General features: G+C 38.7%; 1 protein-coding gene across 1 annotated transcript in view; it reads right to left on the bottom strand.

Annotated features, from left to right (window-relative positions):
• Positions 1–24,183, bottom strand: part of ALG14 (ALG14 UDP-N-acetylglucosaminyltransferase subunit) — a 101,209-nt gene that overhangs the window by 32,554 nt on the left and 44,472 nt on the right. The window contains exon 3 of the mRNA XM_032423158.1: positions 23,839–23,970. Coding sequence (XP_032279049.1) covers positions 23,839–23,970 — 132 coding nt within the window. The remainder of the gene's footprint in view (positions 1–23,838; positions 23,971–24,183) is intronic.

The raw sequence follows: 24,183 nt of genomic DNA, 5'->3' as shown, positions 1-24,183 counted from the left end.
GCAAAAGGAACACAATGGAGCAAAGATAGTTTTTTCAACAACTGGATATCCACATGCAAAAAAATGAATCTTGATACAGATCTTACACTCTTCATAAAAACTAACTCAAAATGTATTATAGACCTAAATTTAAAATGCAAAACTATGAAATTCCTAGAAGATAACATAGGAGAAAATCCAGGTGACCTTGGGTTTGCTGGTGACTTTTTAGAGATAACAACAAAGGTATGATCCATGAAAGAAATAACTGATAAGCTGGACTTCAATAAAATAAAAAATTTCTGTTCTTCAAAAGACATTGTCAAGAGAATGAAAAGAGAAGCCAGAGACTGGGAAAAAATATTTACAAAAAACATACCTGGTAAAGGACTGGTATCCAAAATATACAAAAAACTTTTAAAACTCAACAATAAGAAAATGAACAAACCAATTAAGAAATGGACCAGGGGTGCCTGTGTGGTGCAGTCGGTTAAGCATCCGACTCTTGGTTTCAGCTCATGTCATGATCTCAGGGTCCTGGGATCAAGCCCTGCATTAGGCTCCACGCTCAGTGGAGTCTGTTTGAGATTCTCTCTTCCTCTTCCTCTGCCCCTCCTGCTAGTGCTGTCCCCCCGCCAAATAAATAAATAAATAAATCTTTTTTTTTTTAAAGAACAAATGGACCAAAGATCTTAACAGACACTTCATCAAAAAAGACAGATAGATGGCAAATAAGGATATGAAAAGATGTTCCACATCATATGTCATTAGGGAAATGCAAATAAAACAACCCATAAGAATGGGTACATACTAAGTATAAATATGCAGAGCACAGATGTTTAAGGCAGTGAAACCATCCTGTATGACATTAAAATGCTAGATACATGTCATTATACACTTGTCAAAACCTACAGAATGTACAACACCAAGAGTGAAAGATAATGTAAACTATGGACTGTGGGTGATAATGATTTATCAGTGTAGGTTCATCAGTTGTAACAAATGTACCATTCTGGTGGGGGACACTGATAATGAGAGAGGCTATGCCCGGTGGGGGCAGAGGGTACATGGGAAATTTCTGTGCCTCCTGCTGAATTTTGCTATAAACCTGAAACTACTCTAAAAAATGAAATCTATTTAAAAACATGAGAGAAAGAAACAAGCTAGTTTCCTGGTATTTCTATTAGCTATCTATTAGCTAAGGTAGCCATTAGCTACTCATTTGTAGATTATGGATTTAGAAATACCACAAGGATGAGTTAGTTCTTTTTGCTATTCTAAGTTCTACAAAGAAAAGGAAGTTCTTGCTGACTGGAAGGGAAAAAATATCAGAATATCATTCCATAGTTAGTGAAAAGTTGTACAAATTTGGAAGATAGGATTCAAATTCCAACAGGGCCTAGCAGAAATAAAAACAAGCAAAATTCTTCATTATATAAACAAAGAAACTGAATAAAGTCAGAGGAATTGTTTTGACCATATATTTAGATTACTGTGTGCTGATCTGGCCACACTATAATCAGAAAACCAACTCAGGAAAGAATGAGGGATGGTGCAGGCATCTAAATTAGCCTAGTAACTTACAGATCCCCATTACTTCCGTATAAAACAGGATTAAGATTCTCTATCATCCCTTATCATTGAAATTCAAACTAAATTTGATTATTGTTTCAGTCTTCACTTTTAATGAATCAAAGTGATAAAAATAAAAAATAATGAAAACATTTAACCCAACTTAATTTCATTATTGTTTCATCATATGAACTTTCACGTAAATGTGATTTGGATCTTTTGGTGAATGTCATGGTAACCCCAAATCTCTAGTTTAGGGAAATAATACCATCAAACTCAATCAGAAGTGGAGTTGGAACTAAACTTTTATGAACTATTTTATAGTCATTTTCTCCTATTAGAGTAAGCTACCAGGTTATTGTAGGAGAGCTCAGTAAGAACTTGCTGCTCATTAAATAATAATTAGTTCTCCATATTTGTTACTAAGACATGCAAATGCCAGATTTGGTGGTCCCCGAGGGTGTATTAGCAGAGTTAGGGAAAGTTCTGAGGGACCTCTAGTCAGGCAATATTCTGTAAGTTAGTCACATACTATATCATCATATACCGGGTTCCCCTCTTGAGAACATCTATGCTCCAGCGCCAGCTGGGCCTGTTCCAAGCAGCCCTTCTTTGGTGGAATTTCCTAGTACATCACTTTAGAATCAAGAACCAGAGACTCTTGGGGCACCTGGGTGGCTCGGTCGGTTAAGCATCTGCCTTCGCGTCAGGTCATGATCCCAGGGTCCTGCTCAGCGGAGAGCCTACTTCTCCCTCTCCCGCTCCCCCTGCTTGTGCTCGCTTTCTTTCTCTCTCTCCGTCAAATAAATAAATAAAATCTTAAAAAAAAAAGAATCAAAAACTCTTAAAGTTGGAAGGAAAGTTAAAGATCAAAAATGATATTACAGGAAAAAGTATCATCTGGTAAGATATCGTTCAACCCTTTCTTGTGTCTGTATTGTTGATTAAACAACAAAACAAAATTAAGCAAACAATACAGAAGAATCTTTCCCGTTCATTACAAGTATTAGGGTTGCTAAATGTAAATATAGAATTGTCTCATTTTTCCAGTGTAGGATAAATAGAGGCCGTATTTGAACTTGACCCAAACTCTTGTTTACTCACAATTTATCCTAACCCTTCATTTCTTCTGATGAAAGTAATTTTCCTGTGCTTTATAATAAAAACACAGCAACCAACCTGGATGTTTACAGTGTTTTGCCAACAAATAAGGCAAACAATCCCGCCAAATCTGAACTGGCTATGCAGACAAAAGAAATCAAATAATGACTTCAGAGTTCCAAAACTAATTTATTACTCTAATGAGGGCTAGACTCCAACTTGGATACTTAACTTTTTTCAGGTCCCTAGTGAGATAAATGTTTTACCGTATATTTTTAGCCGGGAGTCGTTTTTATTTTAATAGCATTGCTTTTAAATAACTTTTCCTTAAAAAAACAAAAAAAACCCCACCAAAAATACCCTCCAGCACTTCTAACTTTATGATTCTCTAATTGAATTATGTGATTCGATTAGAAAGCAATGGTTACTTTACCCAACTTTTATCATTTTGTGTTTAGAATCATTCTCAGAAATCCAAATTAGCTGATTACTGAACAAGTTCTAATTACTCCCCAGAGACTGTGGGAGCCTGGACTTTTTGGATTGTTCACTGTTTGGCTGGGAAACAGGCTTCCTCTTGTAGTGCCTGATCTGCTATTGATTTAAAAACTGACCTAAAGGGCTATTTGTTCTGGGTTCTTTGAAGTATATTCGATACTCCTGCCTTGTGGAATCATTCTGACAGACATCCTGAACCTCATGCCATATTCTTTACTATGTAGTCTGTGCAGCTGGGAATAATGGGATAATGGCTCATTAACCTGCTCTCACCTCCAAAAGAGGGCCAAGGATTTAAAATACCTCCAAATAATCACACTGGTGTTTCTGGCTTGAACCGTGAGGCAAGTCAGTTCCGTTCCCAGTCCACATGATCCCTCCTTCCTAGCCTTGGACTTGGGGCCATGCCTGTCTCCTAGATTCTTTTTTTTTTTTAGATTTATTTATTTATGAGGCGCCTGGGTGGCTCAGTTGGTTAAGCATCTGCCTTCGGCTCAGGTCATGGTCCCAGGGTCCTGGGATCAAGCCCCGCATCGGGCTCCCTGCTCAGCAGAGCCTGCTCCTCCCTCTCCCACTCCCCCTGCTTGTGTTCCCTCTCTCGCTGTGTCTCTCTCTGTCAAATAAATAAATAAAATCTTAAAAAAAAAAAAGAATTGTTTAAAAAAAAGATTTATTATTTATTTGAGAAAGAGAGAGAAAACGTGCACGCACGCAGGGGCAGGGGCAGAGGGAGAGGAAGAGGGGGAAGCAGACTCCCCACTGAGTACGGAACCCAAAATGGGGCTCAATCCCACGACCCATGAGATCATGACCTGAGCCGAATCCAAGAGTTGGACGCTTAACCAACTTAGTCACCCAGGTGTCCCATCTCCTAGGTTCTATACTCCTCTGAACATAAATGCCATCCATGTTTCATAGTCATCTCCACCATCCACAGTGCCCAGCTCACCACAGTTATTCAATGAAACATAGTAACAAATTTGTGAATAATTTAATTACAAATAATTATAACCATTTGTAAATAATAATAACTTTAAAAAATAGTAACAAATTCAGAAATAAATAACTTCAAAGGATAGGCATTCAGATTATGATCAGTAAAATCCTGCTCTGATATCTAGGTCTTGTGATCTAAGGAAATGGCAAAAGCAAGCAATTTGACATAGATGGTTGCAGATCCTCTTAAAAAATAAAAAATGATTCAATGAATAACATTTTCCTTAAGAATCAAGTGGGCGTTTTGGCAGAATGGCAATGAAGGAAGACCTGAGTTCCTAAGGCTTGGTTATGTTTCCTAATCCTTTTCAATCTGAAGGGAACTGAGTGGTTTTGAACTTGCCATGGCACTCTTAGAGGAGGGGAGGTCCAAGGTCCTGTGCTCTCTGATAAGTAAGAGGACATGGCATACCTGGCTAGTAGGGAGGGAGTCCCACTAATAAAGATGAGCCAGGAAGCAGTTCAAGGGGCCCCTGAATTCCATTCGCCTTCAGTGGGATCAAGAGGAACAAGAGGGTGGTAGTTAAGGAGGAGATATTTAGCTGACCAAGGAGGAAGACAGTGCAGTGTTCCAGTGGGAGCTGGGATCAGGAGCTGCTAATTTCTGTCATGGTGTGTTCCAGTTCCCTACAAGCCAGTTATTAATCAAAGACCTCGCTAAGCACCTGACACATTGCTAAACTCCATAGTGGGTCATGATAAAGCCAGAAGACTGTTTTTGGACCTTAAATTGCTCACAATCTAATCTGGGGAAGGAGAAAAGTAATGGAGCTACGATGACTAGAGAACAATTAAATGCTAACTTAGAAGCTGAAGAGGAGTGGGGCGCCTGGGTGGCTCAGTCGTTAAGCGTCTGCCTTCAGCTCAGGTCATGATCCCAGGGTCCTGGGATCAAGCCCTGCACTGGGCTCCCTGCTCTGTGGGAAGCCTGCTTCTCCCTCTCCCTCTGCCCCTGCTTGTGTTCTCTCTCTCGCTGTGTCTCTCTGTCAAATAAATAAATAAAATCTTAAAAAAAAAAAAAGAAGTTGAAGAGGAGTTCACAGAAGGGAAAGATCTGGATGGAATGACAGTGCAAAGCAAAGCTCAGAAGAAGCTTCTAGAAAATGAGGAAATGAGTTATGTAACTGAGAATCGGGCCCATGCCAATGAGCTCCTCTTTGAGAGGGGGCAGATTTAGGATGCCCTTGAATGGTGGCCGAGCAGAAGAAAGCTGAGATTCACTGGTAAATCCTGACAGACTGCTTTTGGAAGGGCTGGAGACTGTGATGAAAATACAACAAGAGAGCCAAAAAAGAAAGAACAGAGAAGCAAATAATCCTTGGTTGTTTTCATGCCTGAAGGGGCTCACTGTGGCATGAAAATCAACATGAAAACAGTTAAGCATACCACATCATCCAAGCTGGGCAATGTGCAGACATTCCTTGGCTTAAATTTAAAAATATTAACTCTTTGTTAGCCTCTCAATTTTTGGAAGAGAATATTTAACCTAGTGACAAAGGGGGCGGAGGAAGACCTATGAACCTACCACGGAAGCCCCTTCTGCACATCCTAGTTTTGTTCACATAGACCATGAAGTAGGCATTATGGTCCCTCTTCTACAGATGAAGAAAAGGAAGTTTATGGAGATTAAACAACTTACTTAAGCTTGCCCAAATATCAGAATGGCAGACCTAGATTCTGAACCCCAGTCTGTGTGTTGTCCAAGCCCATTTCCTCTGTTCCCTGTAAAGAGTATATACTTGGTTACCCTTAGAGGGCAGAGAAATCTATTTCATTTGTAGTGTGGCCTAGAGCTGAGCCTGGAGCTGGGAGTGAGAAGAACTGGTTTTTCTTGTTCATGCTTTGCTATTAATCCCAAGACTCTGGACAAGGCATTCCCCCTCTTGACTCTATTTAATCTAAGCTTTTAAAAGACAGTGGGGGGGGGGGGAGGGGGTGCCTCGGTGGCTCAGCTGGTTGAGCGGCAGCTGACTCTTGATTTTGGCTCAGGTCATGATCTCTGGGTCAGGGAATCAAGCCGTGCATCGGGCTCCGTGCTTGAGTGTGGAGCCTTCTCTCTCTCTCCCTCTTCCTCTGCTCCACCCTCCTGCCCCCATTCTCGCTCTCTCTAAAAAAAGTTTAAAAATTAAAAATAAGTAAAGCATGTGAGATTAAATTATTGCTAAGGTATTATCTGTATATGTTTATGGTTCAAGGTGTACAAGTGGATTCTCCACCAGGGGATGACTTACTGTGACTGAGGAAGGGAAATATGAGGATCCACATCGATCTTTGTATCTAGAGATCCACAAAGATAATAAGTAATCTAGTAAGTATTAACTACTCTTCCACACCAGCAGTGGCGGCTCCAGGACTTTAAATAGGAAGGGCTCAGGGATAGCAGGTTTGCCCTGTTACTGTGCACAATAAGCCTACTGTCTTCGCTTATATGGCCTGCATCTAGTCCTCCATGATGTGTATGAGATCGACAAGTCACCCCTTCCCACTGCTACCACCCATAAAGGTCCTCAGAAAAAAGTGTGAAGGCTGGACACAAACGTGGTCCACTGATGGAACCCACCTAAGTGAAACAGTGGTAAGAGACCAGAGAGAGCACGTATCCTGGATGGGAAGTCACTACTGAGCTCTGGCTAATATCCTCCCCTCCAATATTTCAAAAAGAGCCAGACATATGGGTTTTTTGTGCAATCTGAAATACACTGATTAACTACATGGTCCAAATACTGACCAACTAACTATATGAATAAGAAAAAACATGTTTGTATCCACATGTGGCCCAAGGAACATCAGTCTGCTTCAGAATTAGCTGATAGAAAAGTCAGGAGGCCTGAGGAGTGCTTGTCTTAGAAATAAAAAAAGGGTTCACTGAAGTAGACAAAGAAAAGGCACTCAGAAAGACCTTATCCAATTCATATTTGAATGAAGTCCATCAGTAATCCATAAGCTCTTACGTATCTAACTCCCATACTGCTTATAATTAAAAAAAAATTTTTTTTTAAGTAACGTATACCCCCAACGTGGGCTTCGAACTCACAACCCTGAGACTGAGAATCACATGCTCTACTGCGTGAGCCAGCCAGGTGCCCCCCATAATGCTTATATTTTTTGTCAACATCTATCTGCTTCCTATAGCCAACAGCAAGAAAGCCCTTACAACAAAGGTGAGTGTGCCAGGTCCAGGGACAGAAAAAAAATGGAGAGAATTGTCAAAAATTAAAACTGAGTTCTATTTCTCAATAGACCCGAGGGAAAAGAATAGTTTCTGCAATAGAAGCTGATCAAGGTAGCTGCCCAAGAGTGGAGGTTAAGAGGCCAAACCCTAGGGTCTCCGTAAAGAAAGCAAGGTAGGGGAGGATGTCAAGGGGAAGATGATCCCAATGGGAGGTTGGGGGTGTGAATGAGTGAGAAGAAGAAAGAAAGAACGGTCAAGGTATGAAAAGAGACAGAAGAGAGAAGGCTATTGGGTAGGACAGGATGGGAGGTGTGTAACCGAGCTTTCGGATGCATGTATATAAGTGATAAGTGTTCCTTAAATAAACCATGAAGAACCCCAGACAGACTCTAAGAGCTATGTAACCATCCTAATTTTAAGAACATGTTTTGGGCTTCCACTCTATGACCCTATGAGGTGCAGGAAGTGCAAGGAACGTTAAGTCATCCTGGCAGGAGGCGAACAGGAGTTAGTGGTTTTGAATGGTAGGGAAATCACCTTCCTGGCGGAGAGAGTGGCCTGTTTAAAAGCAAGTAGACCTGACACATCTGTGCTCCTTCTACTATTCTTCATATCATTCCCATCTGATAGGAGGAGAAGCTAAGCTCAGAGAGGCTGACTGATTAGCTTCAAGTCACACACCTAATTATTGACAAAGCTGAGAGTAAAACCCAAATCTCCTGATTCCCAATATGGCATTTTTTCTCCCATACCACAACTAAGGTATGACAAATGAATGCAGACCAGAGAAAACAGTAATATGGAAATTTAAAGAAAAAATGTAAAACAAATAGGGGGAGTTCTTGATGAAACCTATAAAAAAAAATAGGGAACTCTTCTTGTGTGAGCTGAAGATTGGCAGTTGGCCACATAGAGGCCCCGCCCAGCTCCCACAGACAGGAGGGAACTCTATACCTCCACCGACTCCTAGCGCCCATCCCACCCCAATTCTGTCTTCCTTTGGCAGGGAGAAGTGAGGAATTTTTTCTTCCCATGTGACTTCACAGCGGTGAATCATGGCTCCTTAAAAAGCTCAAACAGGACAGTTGGCTTAGGAATAATGAAACAGCACCAGATCCAGTCTCCTGAGCGCTGGGTGCCGCCTCCACTAACAAGACTATCTACAAAATCCTGTATTGTGTAAGCAAATCTTTTGATAAACAGCATCTGGAGCTCTGAAGATGTGGACACAATTGATCTGAGCATGTGACACCTGTCTTTACAGAAAAGCAATTATTTGGCCCATAAGAGCAAACTTGTTTTCACAAACTGTCAGCAGTAAATATTTTTTAAAAATTGCTTTGTCAAAGATTTGTATAAATGGCTTAAGTGTGAAATCAGGAAGACCAAGAACGTAAAACGGTATTCTGCTAACAAATGGAATTTGCTGCCCTTTGCAATTCTACAGCTGATCCCACTGCAGATTTCATTTTTTATGACAGAATATGGAAATTTTGACATCATAAACATATGAAACTTATAAATCAAGTATTCACATTTCTTAAAAAGGAATGATCAGTCACAACATGTTCTTTCTGTAATTCAAAGGTCTTATCAGCAGGGAACTTCTTGCTATTTTTAAGAGTGTGCAATATCAGTGCAAGCTCTCTAACCTGTTTGGAATCCAACCCTTTCCACTCCTCTAAACAATAATGCTAAAATATCTTTCTCTGTAAGCCACGTTTGAAATCTGTAAGGTGTTTACTCATTCCCCCAGTAAACTTAGGATAATCATAGTTTCCTCAACCCTGTTTGGAAGGTCCTTTTGAAGAATAATTTTATAATTATTTGCCACCGTGCCTTAGAGAAAATCAGAGTTTGTTCTTATGACCCTGTGAAAAAGGCTCCATGGAAGGCGGGAAGCACGTGGCTTACATCTCCTATAAAATGCTGTCCCGGTGTAAGTAGGATCTTAAATCTCATGCTCCATGTAGAGAAGTAATAAGTTTTCTACAGCTGATTTAACTTCATACACGTCTAACACCAGAAAAAGAACTCCAGGGGTGCCTGGGTGGCTGAGTTGGTTGAGCATCCGACTCTTGATTTTGGCTCTGGTCATGATCTCAGGGTCGTGAGATGGGGCCCAAAGTCGGGCTCCGCACTCAGCAGGAGTCTGCTTGAGATTCTCTCTCTCCCTCTCCCTCTGCCCCTCCCCCCACCCCCGTGCTCGCTCTCTCTCAAATAAATAAATCTTTAAAAAAAAGAAGAAAAAGAAATCCATGACCAGGTGGTTTCACTGTATTCATGCTACAAAAAATAAGGATTATACCAGGAGGCCAGGAGAAAAAGAAATCACCAAAAAGCAACTGCCAAAGAGGAAATGCTAGCCTAAATAGGTACAGTTTTACCCACTGACTCGTGGGGAGGGAAACGAGAAATCCAAAAGACAGACTATGAAGAAGATGGCATTTAGTCTCCAGAGGCTGTTACAAAACACTGACTAGATATGTATACATGTATGTCTCTCTCTCTCTCTCTCTTTCTCTTATAAAGAAAAAAGCCCTAAGTGGTTTCAAGACACTCAGGCATTAAAGTAAAGCAACTGTTCGTGAAAATGTTTTGGAACCTAACATAGGTGGTGGTTGTACAACACTGTGAATGTACTCAATGCCACTGAGTTGTACACTTTAAAATGGTTAATTTTATGTTGTGTGAATTTCATCTCAATAAAAAAAATAAAGTAAAGCAACAGTATTCTGCTTAAGATGAATGAGAAACCTGCCATTTCCTTTCGCTTTCTTTGACAAAGGCAACATTTAACACTTCAGAAACACACTATCAAAAAATCCTTAGATGAATTCCAGGGATTAATTCAGTGGGTGCAAAAGTTAACCAAGGAGGAGCTCTGCAATGCCTTTTTTTTTTTTCATTTTATTTTTTCCATCCCACTTAAGTAAGCTCTAAGAAGTCATCACTAAGTTTTAATAGTTTCCCTGCCTCCTTCCTTCCTATATCCCTCCTCCACAACTTCTCTTTACTAGGTGCTGGATTGCCAAGATGAGTAACACACCTTACCTTTGCTCAAGGAGTTCACGGTCTGCATTTATTTCCAAAAACTCTCCAAGCTGCTTCCATACCAGCTCTGGTTCTAGCCATCTCCAAATCTGTAATGAGTGCACTTGACCTGAGCACTCACATCCCATGCTCAGTTATTTGTGTTCTCTGTGTTCCCTTCTTTTCCTTTTACCCTCAGACCAAAGGGAGATTTTTAAAATGCTAACCAAAAACGGCACTTTATTGATTCTCAGACGCTATAAAAATAGAGCTATCCAGATTCATTTGAAACTTTAACATAGGCCCTTGAGAGGCTGTGAAACTGGGACTGGCTCTAGGAATCACATATTTAATTGAAGATCATTTCAAAGATTTGCTTTCTCTTTATCCCACCCCTCTGTGCTCACTTAGCCGCCAGCGCCTACCACCGCCCTTTCCCACAAGGCCAGGGCTCTCCAAGTGCACCGCCTCTGACCACACATGCGTCCTTTCTTTGGAAACAGCTTTGTTTTTGTCGCGCTTCCCTTTCTCATCCCCTCACAACTGAATTCTTTTTCCTTCAACGTTCATTTTTGTTTTCACCGTAGTCACATTGTTATCCTTAGGAAAACACACTAGCCTTCACCGCGAAAGGAAGAGGCCCCACCAGGCCCAGAGCTCCCATGTGCCTGTGATGGGCTGGAACAGGGACAACTCAGACAGTGACGCAGGCAAAGTGAAATGAGAGAGACGACCGGTAGGCAAAGCCACGCTGGCTTCTGCAGAGAGGAAAAATGGAATGTTTGCCAAGTGGAAAAAGGATCAATTTAGAAAGGAAAGAAAAATTATTTTCAAGCTCTGGAGAGTCCTCCAAAGTGGAGAAAAATAAAAACAACTCAAAGCAATCTCTGATTATACACAGGCTAACTCTGACCCAGATTTTGTTCTGAGGTCACTCAAAATGTGAAACAGAAGTCATAACGTTTAAATTAAATACCTCATTTGTGGATGGAAGCAGCTACGGGTTGTCACCCGGCCAATGTGTCAGTGGTACAGCTGGTAATTTCCCCATGCAGCTGGGAAAGGCAGCCTGTCAGTCATAAGAAACCAGATATGTGGGAGGATTTTCACATGGCATCACTTCTCACAGTGGACTCTGGCCATCATCAGACTTGCTAAATGCACGTACGATATCCAGTTGGTTCTTCTCTATCTTTATGAATGTTGCTAAGTTTACAATGCATGTACTGAGGAGAAATACAAGCTGGGTAAAAGGAACACTGGCATTATTTTAATGTGTTACAGGGGACTGGTTAACTGAGGTACAGGAACCGGACAAATTTAAACAAATGTCTCCCAAGTATGATTTCATTAATCCTGGAAAACATGAAGCAGTAGACAATTGTAGTCTAATCATTTCTTATTTGACTTGGTTGGAAAAATCTTATTCTCATTTAACTCCATTTATAGATAGGCATCTTGGGTCAGCTGACTTTCCTTTGTCCAGCTAGGTTTCCTTTGAACATGTTATAAAGGTTTTTGATTACCAAAAAATATAATACCAGAGGAAGGTCATTATACGAAGAGAATCAAACTAACAGCAATTCAGGGGAAAAAGAAAGTTTCTGTAAGAATTCTGGCATATCAACAAGAAGGTAGTTGACTCTTCCTAATGTTTCAAACACACGTCAATCAATAGGCTAATAAAAATTTTATATACTATGCAAACAGTGATAATCTCAGTACCGTCCAGTTTGTGGCTCACCACAGAAAATATCTAATGAAAAAAATCACAGTATCCCACTTATGGACAATAACCCACTCTCTATGTCATCAATTTGCTACTGAACTTAAGACATTTCACAGCTCAAACTGGGTATGGAACATGTGAAAAAAATGACTAAGTAAAATAATGGTCTTCTTTCATACAAAGCATGAGGGTACATGTAATAAATACATCTAAATTTGTCATGGTGAATTAAACCAGCTTCAGCTTCAGGCAAAGAGCAGAGTATTAGGCTGAAATGGTCCATTTCTTTCCAATTTGTTATACATGTAGAATCTGAAATTTATTTTTTACTTGATTAAAAATTAAATTAGGTTTCATTTTTGTAGGCAGAGCTCTTTCCTTGAGTATTTCATTTAACAACAGCTAGGTTGGCATAAAGCCAGTAATCAAACACTGCGGACTCGGGAAACCCTTCTGGTTTTTCAGACTCTCAATAAAGCCTGAGAAGAGTACCAGTTTAGGGAGTGGGCGTCTTTGTTTTTGTGATGACTCACATCACCCAGTATTCATTCATTTATTTTTAAGTCATTCCACAAATATGTGGAAGGTACTCTTCTAGGAAGGGACCATGGGAAACACAAAAATACACAGCCCTTGCCCTCGAGAACTGTACAGATCTTTTCCCCCAACATAAGCAGTCCTCTTACTGTAGCTTAATGATTAGCAATCTCTCAAATTCAACTTCCTCTTCTTCTCCTTGAAACAAACTAATTTCTCTTCAGGAGTATATTTTCAAGAAAGCATGAGGTCAGTCTACTCACTCAAAGACTGATTCAAAGACTCCTACCTTTAGGAGTAACTAAAGACACAATAGTGAAGAAATCTTTGGGTTTCAAGATGCAAACAGTGAACTACAAGGAGTTCATATTACTGAGAGATCAACAGGTCTATTATACTAAGGGAAAAAGGCATAAATCAGATTATGAAGGGCCAGGATCAATGGGACTATTTAGCCATGGTTTTAGAAGGGCCAACAAAGTGTTCCATGCCTCCCATGGCTATCAGTAGACATGTTAAATAGAAAATCAGCAAAGATATAGAAGAACTCAATCACATCGTCCACCAACAGCATGTAATAGACAGTTCCAGAACACTCCACACAACAACAGTAGAATACACATTCTCTTCAAGTGCCCATGGAATGCTCACCAAGATAGACTGTATCCTGGATCATAAAACAAACCTCGACATATTTAAAAACAGAGCATGTTTCTTGACCACAATGGGATCAAACTAGAAATCAGTAACAGGACAATAGGAAAAAAAAATCTCCCAATACTTAGAAATTAAGCAAAGCACTCTAAATCCATGGGTCAAAGAAGAAGTCTCAAAGGACATAAAAAAATACTTGGAACCAAATAAAACGAAAATGCAACATATCCACATTTGTAGGATGAACCTAAAACACTGCTGAAAGAAAAATTAGTAGCACTATATGCTTATATTAGAAAAGAGGAAAGGTCTTATATCAATAATGTAAGCCCCTACCTTAAGAAACCAAAAGAAGAACAAAATGAACCCAAAGCAACCAGAAGAAAGGAAATAATAAAGAGCAGAGAAAATAAATGAAACAGAGCTGATTCTTTACTTTTTTTAAAGATTTTATTTATTTATTTGAGAGAGAGTGAACAAGAGAGAGCATGAGCGGGCAGAGGGAGAGGGTAAGGGAGAAGCAGGCTTCCACTGAGCAGGGAGCCAGATGTGGGGCTCGATCCCAGGACCCTGGGATCATGCTTAACCAATTGAGCCACCCAGGCACCCCAGAGAGGATTCTTTAAAAAGATCAACAAAACTGATAAACCTTTAGCAAGAATGACAAATGTAAAAAGAGAAAGAGAGAAGACAGACTTTGCCAATATCAAGAAAGAAAGAGAGGATATAACTACGGATCCTAAAGCTGTTAAAAAAAAAAAAAGGATAATAAGGGAATACCACCAACAACTCTATGTACATAATAATTTAGATGAAATGGAACAATTCCTTGAAAATCACAAACTACCAAAATTCATCCAATATGAGACAGATAATCTGAATAATCTTATGACTATTAAAGAAATGTAATCCACAACTAAAAACCTTCTGAAAAAGAAATCTTCAGGGTCAGGTGGCTTAACTGGCGAATTTTACCAAACATTAAAGGAAAATTAACATCAAGTCTAAATAATCTTCCAGAAAACAAAGAGGGTGAAACACTTCTCAATCATTTTATAAGGCTAATATTATCTCAAGACCAAAATGGGACAAAGAGAGTCCCAAACAGAAAGCTAAAGACCAATACCCCTTATGACTATCATTATAAAAATTCTCAACAAATTACTGGCAAGTCAAATCCAGTTACATGTAAAAAGAATTATACATCATGATCAGGTCAGATTTATTCCAAGAATGCAAGTGTGTTTCAATATTTGAAAATCAATCAGTGTAATGCACAATATCAATAGGCTAAAGAAAAATCACATGACATCATGTATTAACTGACAAAATTCATTCTGTCATTAATGACATTAATTTTTTCATTTGCGGCAAATTAGGAACAGAGGTTGTGAAGGTTAATACTACATGTCAAGTTGGGCAATGGGGGGGCTCAGGCATTTGGTCAAACATCATTCTGGCTATGTCTGTGAGGGTATTCTGGGGTGAAATTAATATTTGAATGGGTAGACTGAGTAAAGCACATTGCTCTCCCTACTAATGTGGATGGTCCTCATCCAATCAATTGAAGACCTGAATAGAACAAAAGGCTGAGTAAAATCTTGTACCATTAGTTCTCGTTCAGTTTTTCTGGAGAACCCTGACTAATACAGAAGGGAAGCTTTCTCAACTTGACAAAGAACATCTATAAAAAACCCACAGTTAACATCATCCTTAGTAGTTAAAGAGTGAATGCGTTTCTCCTAAAACCTGGATCAAGACAAAGATGGCTGTTCTCACCACTTCTCATTCAATATATTACTAGAAATCCTAGCCAGTGCAATAAGGCAAGAAAAGGCTGGAAAGGAAAAACTTTCCCTATTTGCAGAATATGTGATTGTCTAGAAAGTCCCAGGATATCTATTTTAAAAATTCCTAGGATTTAATAAGTGAGTTCAGCAAGATCACAGGATATGAGCTAAAAAACAAAGATCAGTTGTATTTCTACAGGTAAGCAACAAACATGTAGAAACCAAAATTAAAAACATAATACCATTTATAATTTACAATAATTCCAAAAAAGTTAAATACCAAGTTACCAATTTTAAAAAAATTGTACATGGTCTATATACTGAAAATTACATGAAAGAAATAAAAGAAGACCTAAATTAAATGGAGAGACATACCATGGCTATGGACTGGAAGACTCAATATAGTAGAGATGTCAATTTCTCCAAAACTAATTTATACAAATAATGTAATTCCTGTCAAAATCCCAGCAAAATTTTGTTGTACATATAGACAAGCTTATTTCAAGATTTATATAGAAAGGCAAAGGAACTAGAATAGCTAAAACGATTTTAAAAAAGAATAAAGTGGAAGAAATCATTTGACTTTAAGTTAAGACTTATTACATACAGCTCTATCATTCATAACAGTGTGGTACTGGCAGAGGGACAGACACAGAGATCAATGAAACAGAGAACAGATAAACATAAACACACCAAACTGATTTTTTAAAAAAAAATCCCAACTGATTTTTGACAAAGAGGCAAAAGCAATTCCATGGAGAAAGGAATTTTTTTTTTTTAAACAGATTATGCTGGACATCTATTGGAAAATGAGCCTTCATCTAAACCTTATATTTTATACAAAATTTGATTCAAAATGATCTATGGATTCAAAAGTAAAACATGAAACTGTAAAACTTTTGGAAAAAAACATGAGGAAGTCTTTGGAATCTAGGGCTAGGTGGAATCTAGAACTCTTCACCTGAGTTCTTAGATGTGACAACCAAAATAAAAAACTGATAAATGAGACTTCATCAAAATAAAAACTTCTGCTCTGTGAAAGTCCCTGTTAGGAAGATGAAAAGAGAAGCTATGACCTGGAAGAAAATATTTGTAAACCACAATATTGCACAAAAGCCTTATATCTAGAATAGAGACAAGAACTCTCAAAACTCAAAAGTAAAACAAGCAATTCAGTTAGAAAATGGACAAAAAGACATGAACAGCCCTCTCAGTGAAGAGGGGATATTAATGACAAGCACATGAAAAGATATTCAACATCATGCTAGCAACTAGGAAAATACAAATTAAAACCACAATGGCATATCACTACACACTTATGAAATAGTGATATCAAAACCCAGAAAGAATGCAGAGAAACTGGATCTCTCATACACTGCTAGTAAGACGTAAAATGGCAATAGCCACTATGGAAAACAGTTTGGCAATTTCTTACAAAATTTTACTTGAACCTTCTATCAGACCCAGCAATCTCGTTTGTGAGCAATTGCCTACAGAAATGAAAACTTAATACCCACACAAAAACCTGTACATAAATGTTCATAAGAGCTTTATTTATAGCAGCAGAAAACTGAAAACAATTCAAATGTCCTTCAGTGCATGAATGGCTAAGCAAACTGTGGTACATCTGTACAATGGAATTCTATTCAGCAATAAAAAGGAATTACCGATACATGCAAAAAAAATGCATAAATCTCAAGACCATTACATTTAGCAAAAAAGGTCTATCTCAAAAGGTTTCACACCGTTTGATTCTATTTATAGAACATTTTTGAAATGACAAACTGTATAGATGGAAAACAGATCAGTGGCTGCCAGGAGACAGGGATGGGGGAAGCACCAGGGAGTTCTTTTGCAGTGACAGAGCAGTTTTGAATCTTGATTTTGGTGGTGATTACACAAATAAATACACGAATAAAGTAGCAGAGAACTACACACCTACAACCACACATGAATGTATATAAAAAACAGTGAAAAGTGAGTAAGGTCTGTAGTCTGGTTAAAAGTATCGTACTAAGACACATTTTCTGGCTTTGACACTGTACTACAGTTATATATGATGTGTCACCATTACGGGAAGCTGGGTGAAGAGTACATGACCTCTATGCATTATTTCTGCAACTTCTTGGGATCTGTAATTATTTCAAAATGTTAAAAAAGCTAAAAAGTGTTCAAATGTTTTTTAAAAAGAATCTCAAGTAGCAGAACAAGCTGTAGCTGCAGAGATGGAAGAACAATTTCTGATCTAAATAGTTTTTTTCCAGGAGAATTACTATTTCATGTCTACCTGTTGTTTCTTTATTTTTCTTGAAGCTAACTAAATAAAAGCTTCTCAAGGACATAGGCTATATTGCATTAATCCCCTTCAGTGCCTACTGCAATACAGATGGTAAAAAAAGACTAGTTAAGTTCTGAATTGAGCAAGTTAGCTAATTCTGGCAAATTCCAATACATTTCTAAAGAGAACCAGAGTTAAGCTACACTGACTAACTCTGTGACCTTGGTTACTTAGACCTCTCTGGACTTTGGGCTTCTCATCTATGGAATGAATATAGAGAGTACTATGTCAGAAGACTGTAAGGAAAAATAAATGAGTTAATGCATGTAAAGTACTTAGGAGAGTGCCAGACATATTGGAATAGCTCAATAATTTTTTTTTTCCAAAATGGGGCTTGAACTCATGACTCTGAGATCAAGACCTGAGCTGAGATCAAGAGTCAGACACTTAACTAAGCCACCCAGACGCCCCTCAATAAATGTTATTTTTCTAAAAGACTTTTAAAATATGAATTTTAGGTGGATCCATTCTCATGAATCAACGTTATAATCAATAAAATGGTTAAGTGGTTATTTCCTTTAACTATTGGGATTTTAACAAAAAAAGTCTGTTTGTGGGGATTATAAAGAAAAAAGTCCAATATGCCATCTTAACAGTACCTATGACATTTAGCTTTGTAAAAATGACTACTTATTACTTGCCCTGAGTTCTTAAGTTCCAGGTCCTATTAATTTCTAATAACAATAAAATATTAGATGGAAAATGCCAATTAATAAAGGTGTAGTCTAAAGATTTCAACTTTACGTACATTATGTAATTCTCTTACTCAGCTGACTTACTAATCATTCACTCTTCTTAAAATGACCTTTTTCTATTCTCTCTTACCCACCTTTGCTTAAATGTCATCTCTACTCCGAAGCCTTACCCCACACCCCAGAGAGGATTTATCACACTATAACCATCCAGCTATAGGCAAGACTGCTGTCTCTGTGCATACTTTTATGCCCCTCATACACAGTATAAATCCTGGCACAGAGTAGATCCTCGACAAATATTTGGGAACAAACCAACCACGGACATCCTCTTCTGATACTCCTATGGCAATTTTCACTTGCTATCATTAAGGAACTTGGCATACTGAATTACAATTACTTTCCCATTTGTCTCCTCCACTAGAGTATAAGCTCTCTGAGGGCAAGGCCCATGTCTCAGTTACGTTTGCACCCTGAGTAACTAGCACAGTGACTGGAACGTTTACCCAGGAGATGTGCTGAGAGGCTACCATGGGCCAGGCACCGTTTCCTAACAGTGAACAAGGCAGGCACGGTTTCTTATGGAATGACAATAAGTACATAAAAAAGAGAACTTTTACTGGGATTAGTACTATGAAGAAAACAAAGCGGGACAATGTGACAGAGGGATGAGGACGTTAGCTGGAGAAGCGCTAGTAGTCAGGCCTTTGTAAGGAGGTAACATTTGAGCTCAAAGAACAAAAAGGATCTGGTTATGTTTAGATCAGGAGTAAAGAGTCCCAAGCACAGAACAGCAAGTACAAAGGCTCTGAGATATTAATCAGCTGGGTTTTTTGTTTGTTTGTTTGTTTGTTTTGTTTTGTTTTAAGGCAGCAGGTGTGGCTGGCATAGAGTAAACTAAGGGAAGAGAGGAGAAGAGGTCAAAGAAGCAGGTCAGAGCTGGAATACGCAGGCTACACTAAGTTTGGACTCTATTTTAACAGCATAGAAAACCACTGGAGGACTTTAAGTGTGAAGTAACAGAATCTAAATTACATTAGAAAATTTACATTGATTGTTAAGTGGTAAAGAAATTGCAGGTGCTCTTGAACTTCCTTCCACACGCAGACAGGTTAGGAGACCATGCAATGGGGGGCTGGACGGCACGGTGGCAGTGAAGATGGACAGAAATAAACAGACAGGTGATAAATTTCAAAGACATGGCTGGTAGGACGTGCTATTGAACACAGGAAGTAGGGTGTGGGAAAGAGGAATCAAAGAAGTCTCCTGGGGATTTCACTTGAGCAAATTTGCTAAAATGGGGAAAGAGTAGGAAATATCTACTATTTTGGACTAAGATAGTTTCAGATGCCTGTTACATATCCAACCAGAAAAGTAGCACACAGCAGGCACTTGCTGTATTCTTTTAAAAACTACCACTTTGAGGACAGACTCATCTATAAATCAAACATAATACAGCATTCCAAATTTGACTAACTCGATTTGCTGCTTCCAAGGTAACAGAGACAAACAGAAAACGGTAAGTGATTGAAATGACCAGAGATCTCAGTTCATTTGATGAAATGTCATTTTTGCTACTATTGATGCTCCTTGACCCATATTTTTAATACAAAGGTGCCGCATTTTATGTCAGAAATTTTAGACAAATGCTGTCAACTCAATTCAAGTGTTTGCTCCACTTCTCTAGGCTTTATAAACACTGGGGTGATTAGTGTCAAGAGTGGTAAGCAATGACTCACCAAATCACTTTTATAAAGATAGTGAAATGCCATACGTAAGCCAAAGGTGCTGCTTTTGGCAATGATACGTATTTTAATCCATTTCATCTTTTCTAAAATTAAAATTTATTGAGATATGATTTACATACAGTAAAACTTATCCTCTTTAGTGTACAGGTCTGAGTTTTGACAAACACATACAGTCAACTAACCACCATCACTACGATCAAGATATAGGACAGTTTTTCACCCCAAAAAACTTCCTTTAAGTCCTTTTGTAGTCAGTCCCTCTCCCATCCCCAGATGCTGGCAACTACTGACCTGTTTTTGGTTCCATTATCTTTTCAAACTCAACAACAGTCTTATGAACTTATGATGTCTATTCACAGATGCCTGGCAAAACCCTATTTCCTAAAAAATATGATGTGTGAAATATTAGAACCACCAAAAAGTATTTGATGACATTGTAAAAGAAGAAACCATCCTTTCTAATTATTGATAGAGATTAGACTGAGGTCTCCAAAAGAGATTATAAACTTTTCTCTAAGATAAGCTTTTCACTTAATAATTGGCTTGGATGAAACAAGCATGAATTTTAATATACACTCAAGAAATATATACTTTTAATGAATTTTAATATGCACTCTGTAACAGGAAGGTGGTAAATATAAACTTGTTTTTATTTTCCAAGTCAATCTCATTTGTAGAATTCTGTAATTATACTTCTTTAATGGTATTATTTCCCTATTTTTATTATCCATTTTGTTTTAAAAATATCTTGACAAATATACATGACATTTAATTTTGAAATATATGCTATTATTATTCAATTACATCAGTGTTAAATCTGCTATGAAAGCAGGTACTTGAGTTGCTGGGATTTCTTTTCATTTTATACTACTATTTAGGGGGAGTGATATTTCATGTAATTTATTTTAAAAAGTAATGTATCAACTGATTTTTAATTGGTCTGAATAAATGAACACAGCGTCCATGGTGTGAGCCAGAAATGGTGGCATACAGTTCTGTGGTTAAGGCCTTGGGCTTTGGAATCAGTAAGGCCTGGCTTCCAGTCCTAGCTCCATTATTTTTTGGTTGTGAGAACTTTGGGCAAAACCTCCTGCCTCAGCGCCTCAGTTTCCTCATCCACTAAATGTGAACAGCAGCACTACCTCTCTCATACGGCAGGAATGCGAGCTCTCAGGACCGCATCTGGCATGTGTAAGTTCTCAATAAACAGTACCTCTTATATACCAGATGGAATTTCCATTTGAAAAACATTAAAATGTTCTATTATTCAGCACTCATTCTGGAACAATAAGGAAAGTGCCTGTGTTTATATTTTATGGTGGCAGAGTGAGGTACGGAGACAGCTGAGTGGCGCAGACGACTCAGGTGCACACACTTTCAAGCAGAGCAGGAAGGCACCTGGCCGTTCAGATAACTCTAGTGATTTAAGGTATGATGCTGCCATCCCTTCTATGAGTGGATTTTTCTTTCACTTTTCTTTTTTCTTTTTTTAACAAGTAAAGAAGGAATAGGGCTGCCAAGGATGACTACAGGAGTGATCTACATACATGTTGTAGTAAAAAAGGCCTCTTAACCATTAACTTTTCTCTGTAAAGAGAAGGGGACTTCGGGCGCCTGGGTGGCTCAGTTGGTTAAGCGACTGCCTTCGGCTCAGGTCATGATCCTGGAGTCCCGGGATCGAGTCCCGCATGGGGCTTCCTGCTCGGCGGGGAGCCTGCTTCTCCCTCTGACCCTCCCCCCTCTCATGTGCTCTCTCTCTCTCTTTCTTTCTCTCTCAAAAAAAAAAAAAAAAAAAATAAAAAAAAAAAAAAAAAAAAAAAGAGAGAGAAGGGGACTTCATTAAGTGCAAATTCATTTTGTGAGGCCAACTGTATCAGAACAGCTTATTGGATAATGCTCAGGTTTGAAATAATTTTTTTTAACTAACTCAGTTCAAAATGGAAATAAGTATTTCACACCCCTTACCCCTTTTCACTCTTATTCCTTTAGAAACATCATAATAGTTTTTTTTCTTCCACTTTTTACGAGCAAATTTATAGCACTCATAAAATTTTAGACTAAGCCAGAAGGAAACTGAGAGGATATCTAGTACAATCCTTTTTTTAAGGTAAAGGATGAGACCCAGAAGGGAACTGACTAAAACGAAATAAAAGCCAAAGTGGGCCTGGGACCAAGTGTCCTAACGCCCTACCGGTTACTCTTTCCACTATGAGGGTATCAAATACTTTGGCTAGGCAGTCACCAGAGCTCCCCTATCTGTGACAGACATCATCCACCAGTCACTCCGTCCTTCTGAGCCTTAACCCTTCAGAGTCCTAAACCACACACAAGCTAGCTGTTGCCAGTGACGGTGGCCATGCCTCTAGTGATGCAGTAAATGTAAATCCCAAATTTCCTACTTAAAATGTCAAGACCTTTTTTCTCCTTTCCATTCTGTCTTTTGAATTTTAGAAATAAACAAACTTTTCTGGGGTGTCTGGGTGGCTCAGTCGTTAAGCATCTGTCTTTGGCTCAGGTCATGATCCCAGGGTCCTGGGATTGAGCCCCGCATCGGGCTCCCTGCTTGGCGGGAAGCCTGCTTCTCCCTCTCCCACTCCCCCTGCTTGTGTTCCTGCTCTCGCTATCTGTCAAATAAATAAAATCTTTAAAAAAAATTTTAAAAAAATAAACTTTTCTGGGCAACAATGATCTTTTAGGGAAATAACTAAATCTACACACTAAAAATGTGGTGGGAGATTGTGAAATAAATTCATTTTGTCAAAAATTTAAAGATAAATATAAGCAAAATTTATCTGTGGTGATAGAAATCAGAAAGTGGCTGCTCAGGGCCAGGGGTTGACTAAGAAAAAGCAGGAGAAAACTTTCTGGGGTGACAGAATTGTTCTGTATCTTGATAGGGATACGGTCAAACTATACATTTAAGATCTGCTCATCTCTTGGGCGCCTGGCTGGCTCAGCTGGGAGAGCATGTGACTCTTTATCTCAGGGTTGTGAGTTCGAGCCCCACATTGGGTATAGAGATTACTTAAATAAAATTTAGGAAAAAAAGATCTGTGCATCTCACCATTTGTAAATTGAATCATTTAAAAACAATCTAACCTACTCATGTAGTATCATTTAGATACTACATTCATATAAAATTCTCATCCAGAGAAGAGACTTGGACTGTAACCCAGCTTACGAAGGGCATGACCAAACTCATAGAGATCTCTCAAAATCGAGCTAAACACACTCTGTTCAGCTACTTATAAGAACAATATCCACTGTGCCAGAACTTGTGTATGTGGAGAGCAAGTAAAGAGTTTCCTTTCAGGCTATACAATTAATGGATTCTGCCTTAAAATAGGAATGAAAGTAGTATTTAAGAACCGTGTACACTACCATGATAACGTATCTATTGTTCTCCATTGTCTACTAAAATGCATTTAGAATTTAATGACAGAACTTCATCCTAAAGACCTTAGAGAACTTAAGATGATAAGGAAAGTAGGGTTGAATACAGTGTCATAATTAAGTTTTTATATTTCTATTTTCTGTATTACTTTCCTATAAAAACTTGAGGTGTGTATAACATTCATCCCACTGCATACCATATCTGGTAAGAGAGTCTCAACAAAAACAAGAAGTACTGAAAAGGAATAAAAAATTGGCTCTCTTCTGGTTGATAAGCACATGATGTTGGCTCAGGAACCACAGGTGAATAGGAAGACAAACTGGTTAAAGATAGTGTACTGTTGGGGCTTTATCACCACAAAGAGAAGGGGGAGAAGAGGGCGAATTTAGAGTTCAAGCTACAGATAGGAAGGGAAGATGAATATTTCACCTCTTTCAGCAAAGTGTATTTGCGTGATAAATTTTAGCATACGTTAGTGAAAGGTCTAGTCTAAAATCTGGCACGCTGAGACATGGTAGCTGGTGAAGAAAACATTATGGTCCTATTAGTAATAAGGGATCTGCGGGAGTGTGACTTGTCCTCCCCTTAATGATGGTTATACGTACCAAATCTGGTTTTACTCTGTAAGTCAAGGGAAAGGAGACCCACATGGAGTACAGGGTGGTGAGCACCGTGGAGAGCCAGGACTGCTGAACCTCCCGGCTTCTGGGAATGCGGTGAATGTAGTATTCGGGAAGCTAGAAGGAAACAGTAAAAATCCAAATCAACTAGGCCACTGATACCCAAGGTAAACATAGTAACAGTTAAAACTGTTGAAGTCTGGGGAAGTAAGCAAACAGTAATATTTTTGTAGCAAAACATGAATATACACACTAAGTAGGATAAATAAAGACTGTGAGACTCAAGCCATTTCAGTCAAACTCTCACTCTTTGCAGATGATATAATACTT

The sequence above is a fragment of the Phoca vitulina genome, unplaced genomic scaffold (genome assembly GCF_004348235.1).
Source record: "Phoca vitulina isolate PV1807 unplaced genomic scaffold, GSC_HSeal_1.0 scaffold2, whole genome shotgun sequence".
Classification (NCBI taxonomy): domain Eukaryota; kingdom Metazoa; phylum Chordata; class Mammalia; order Carnivora; family Phocidae; genus Phoca; species Phoca vitulina.
Note: the sequence above shows the minus strand (reverse complement) of the source record. Positions and strands in the feature narration are given on the sequence as shown.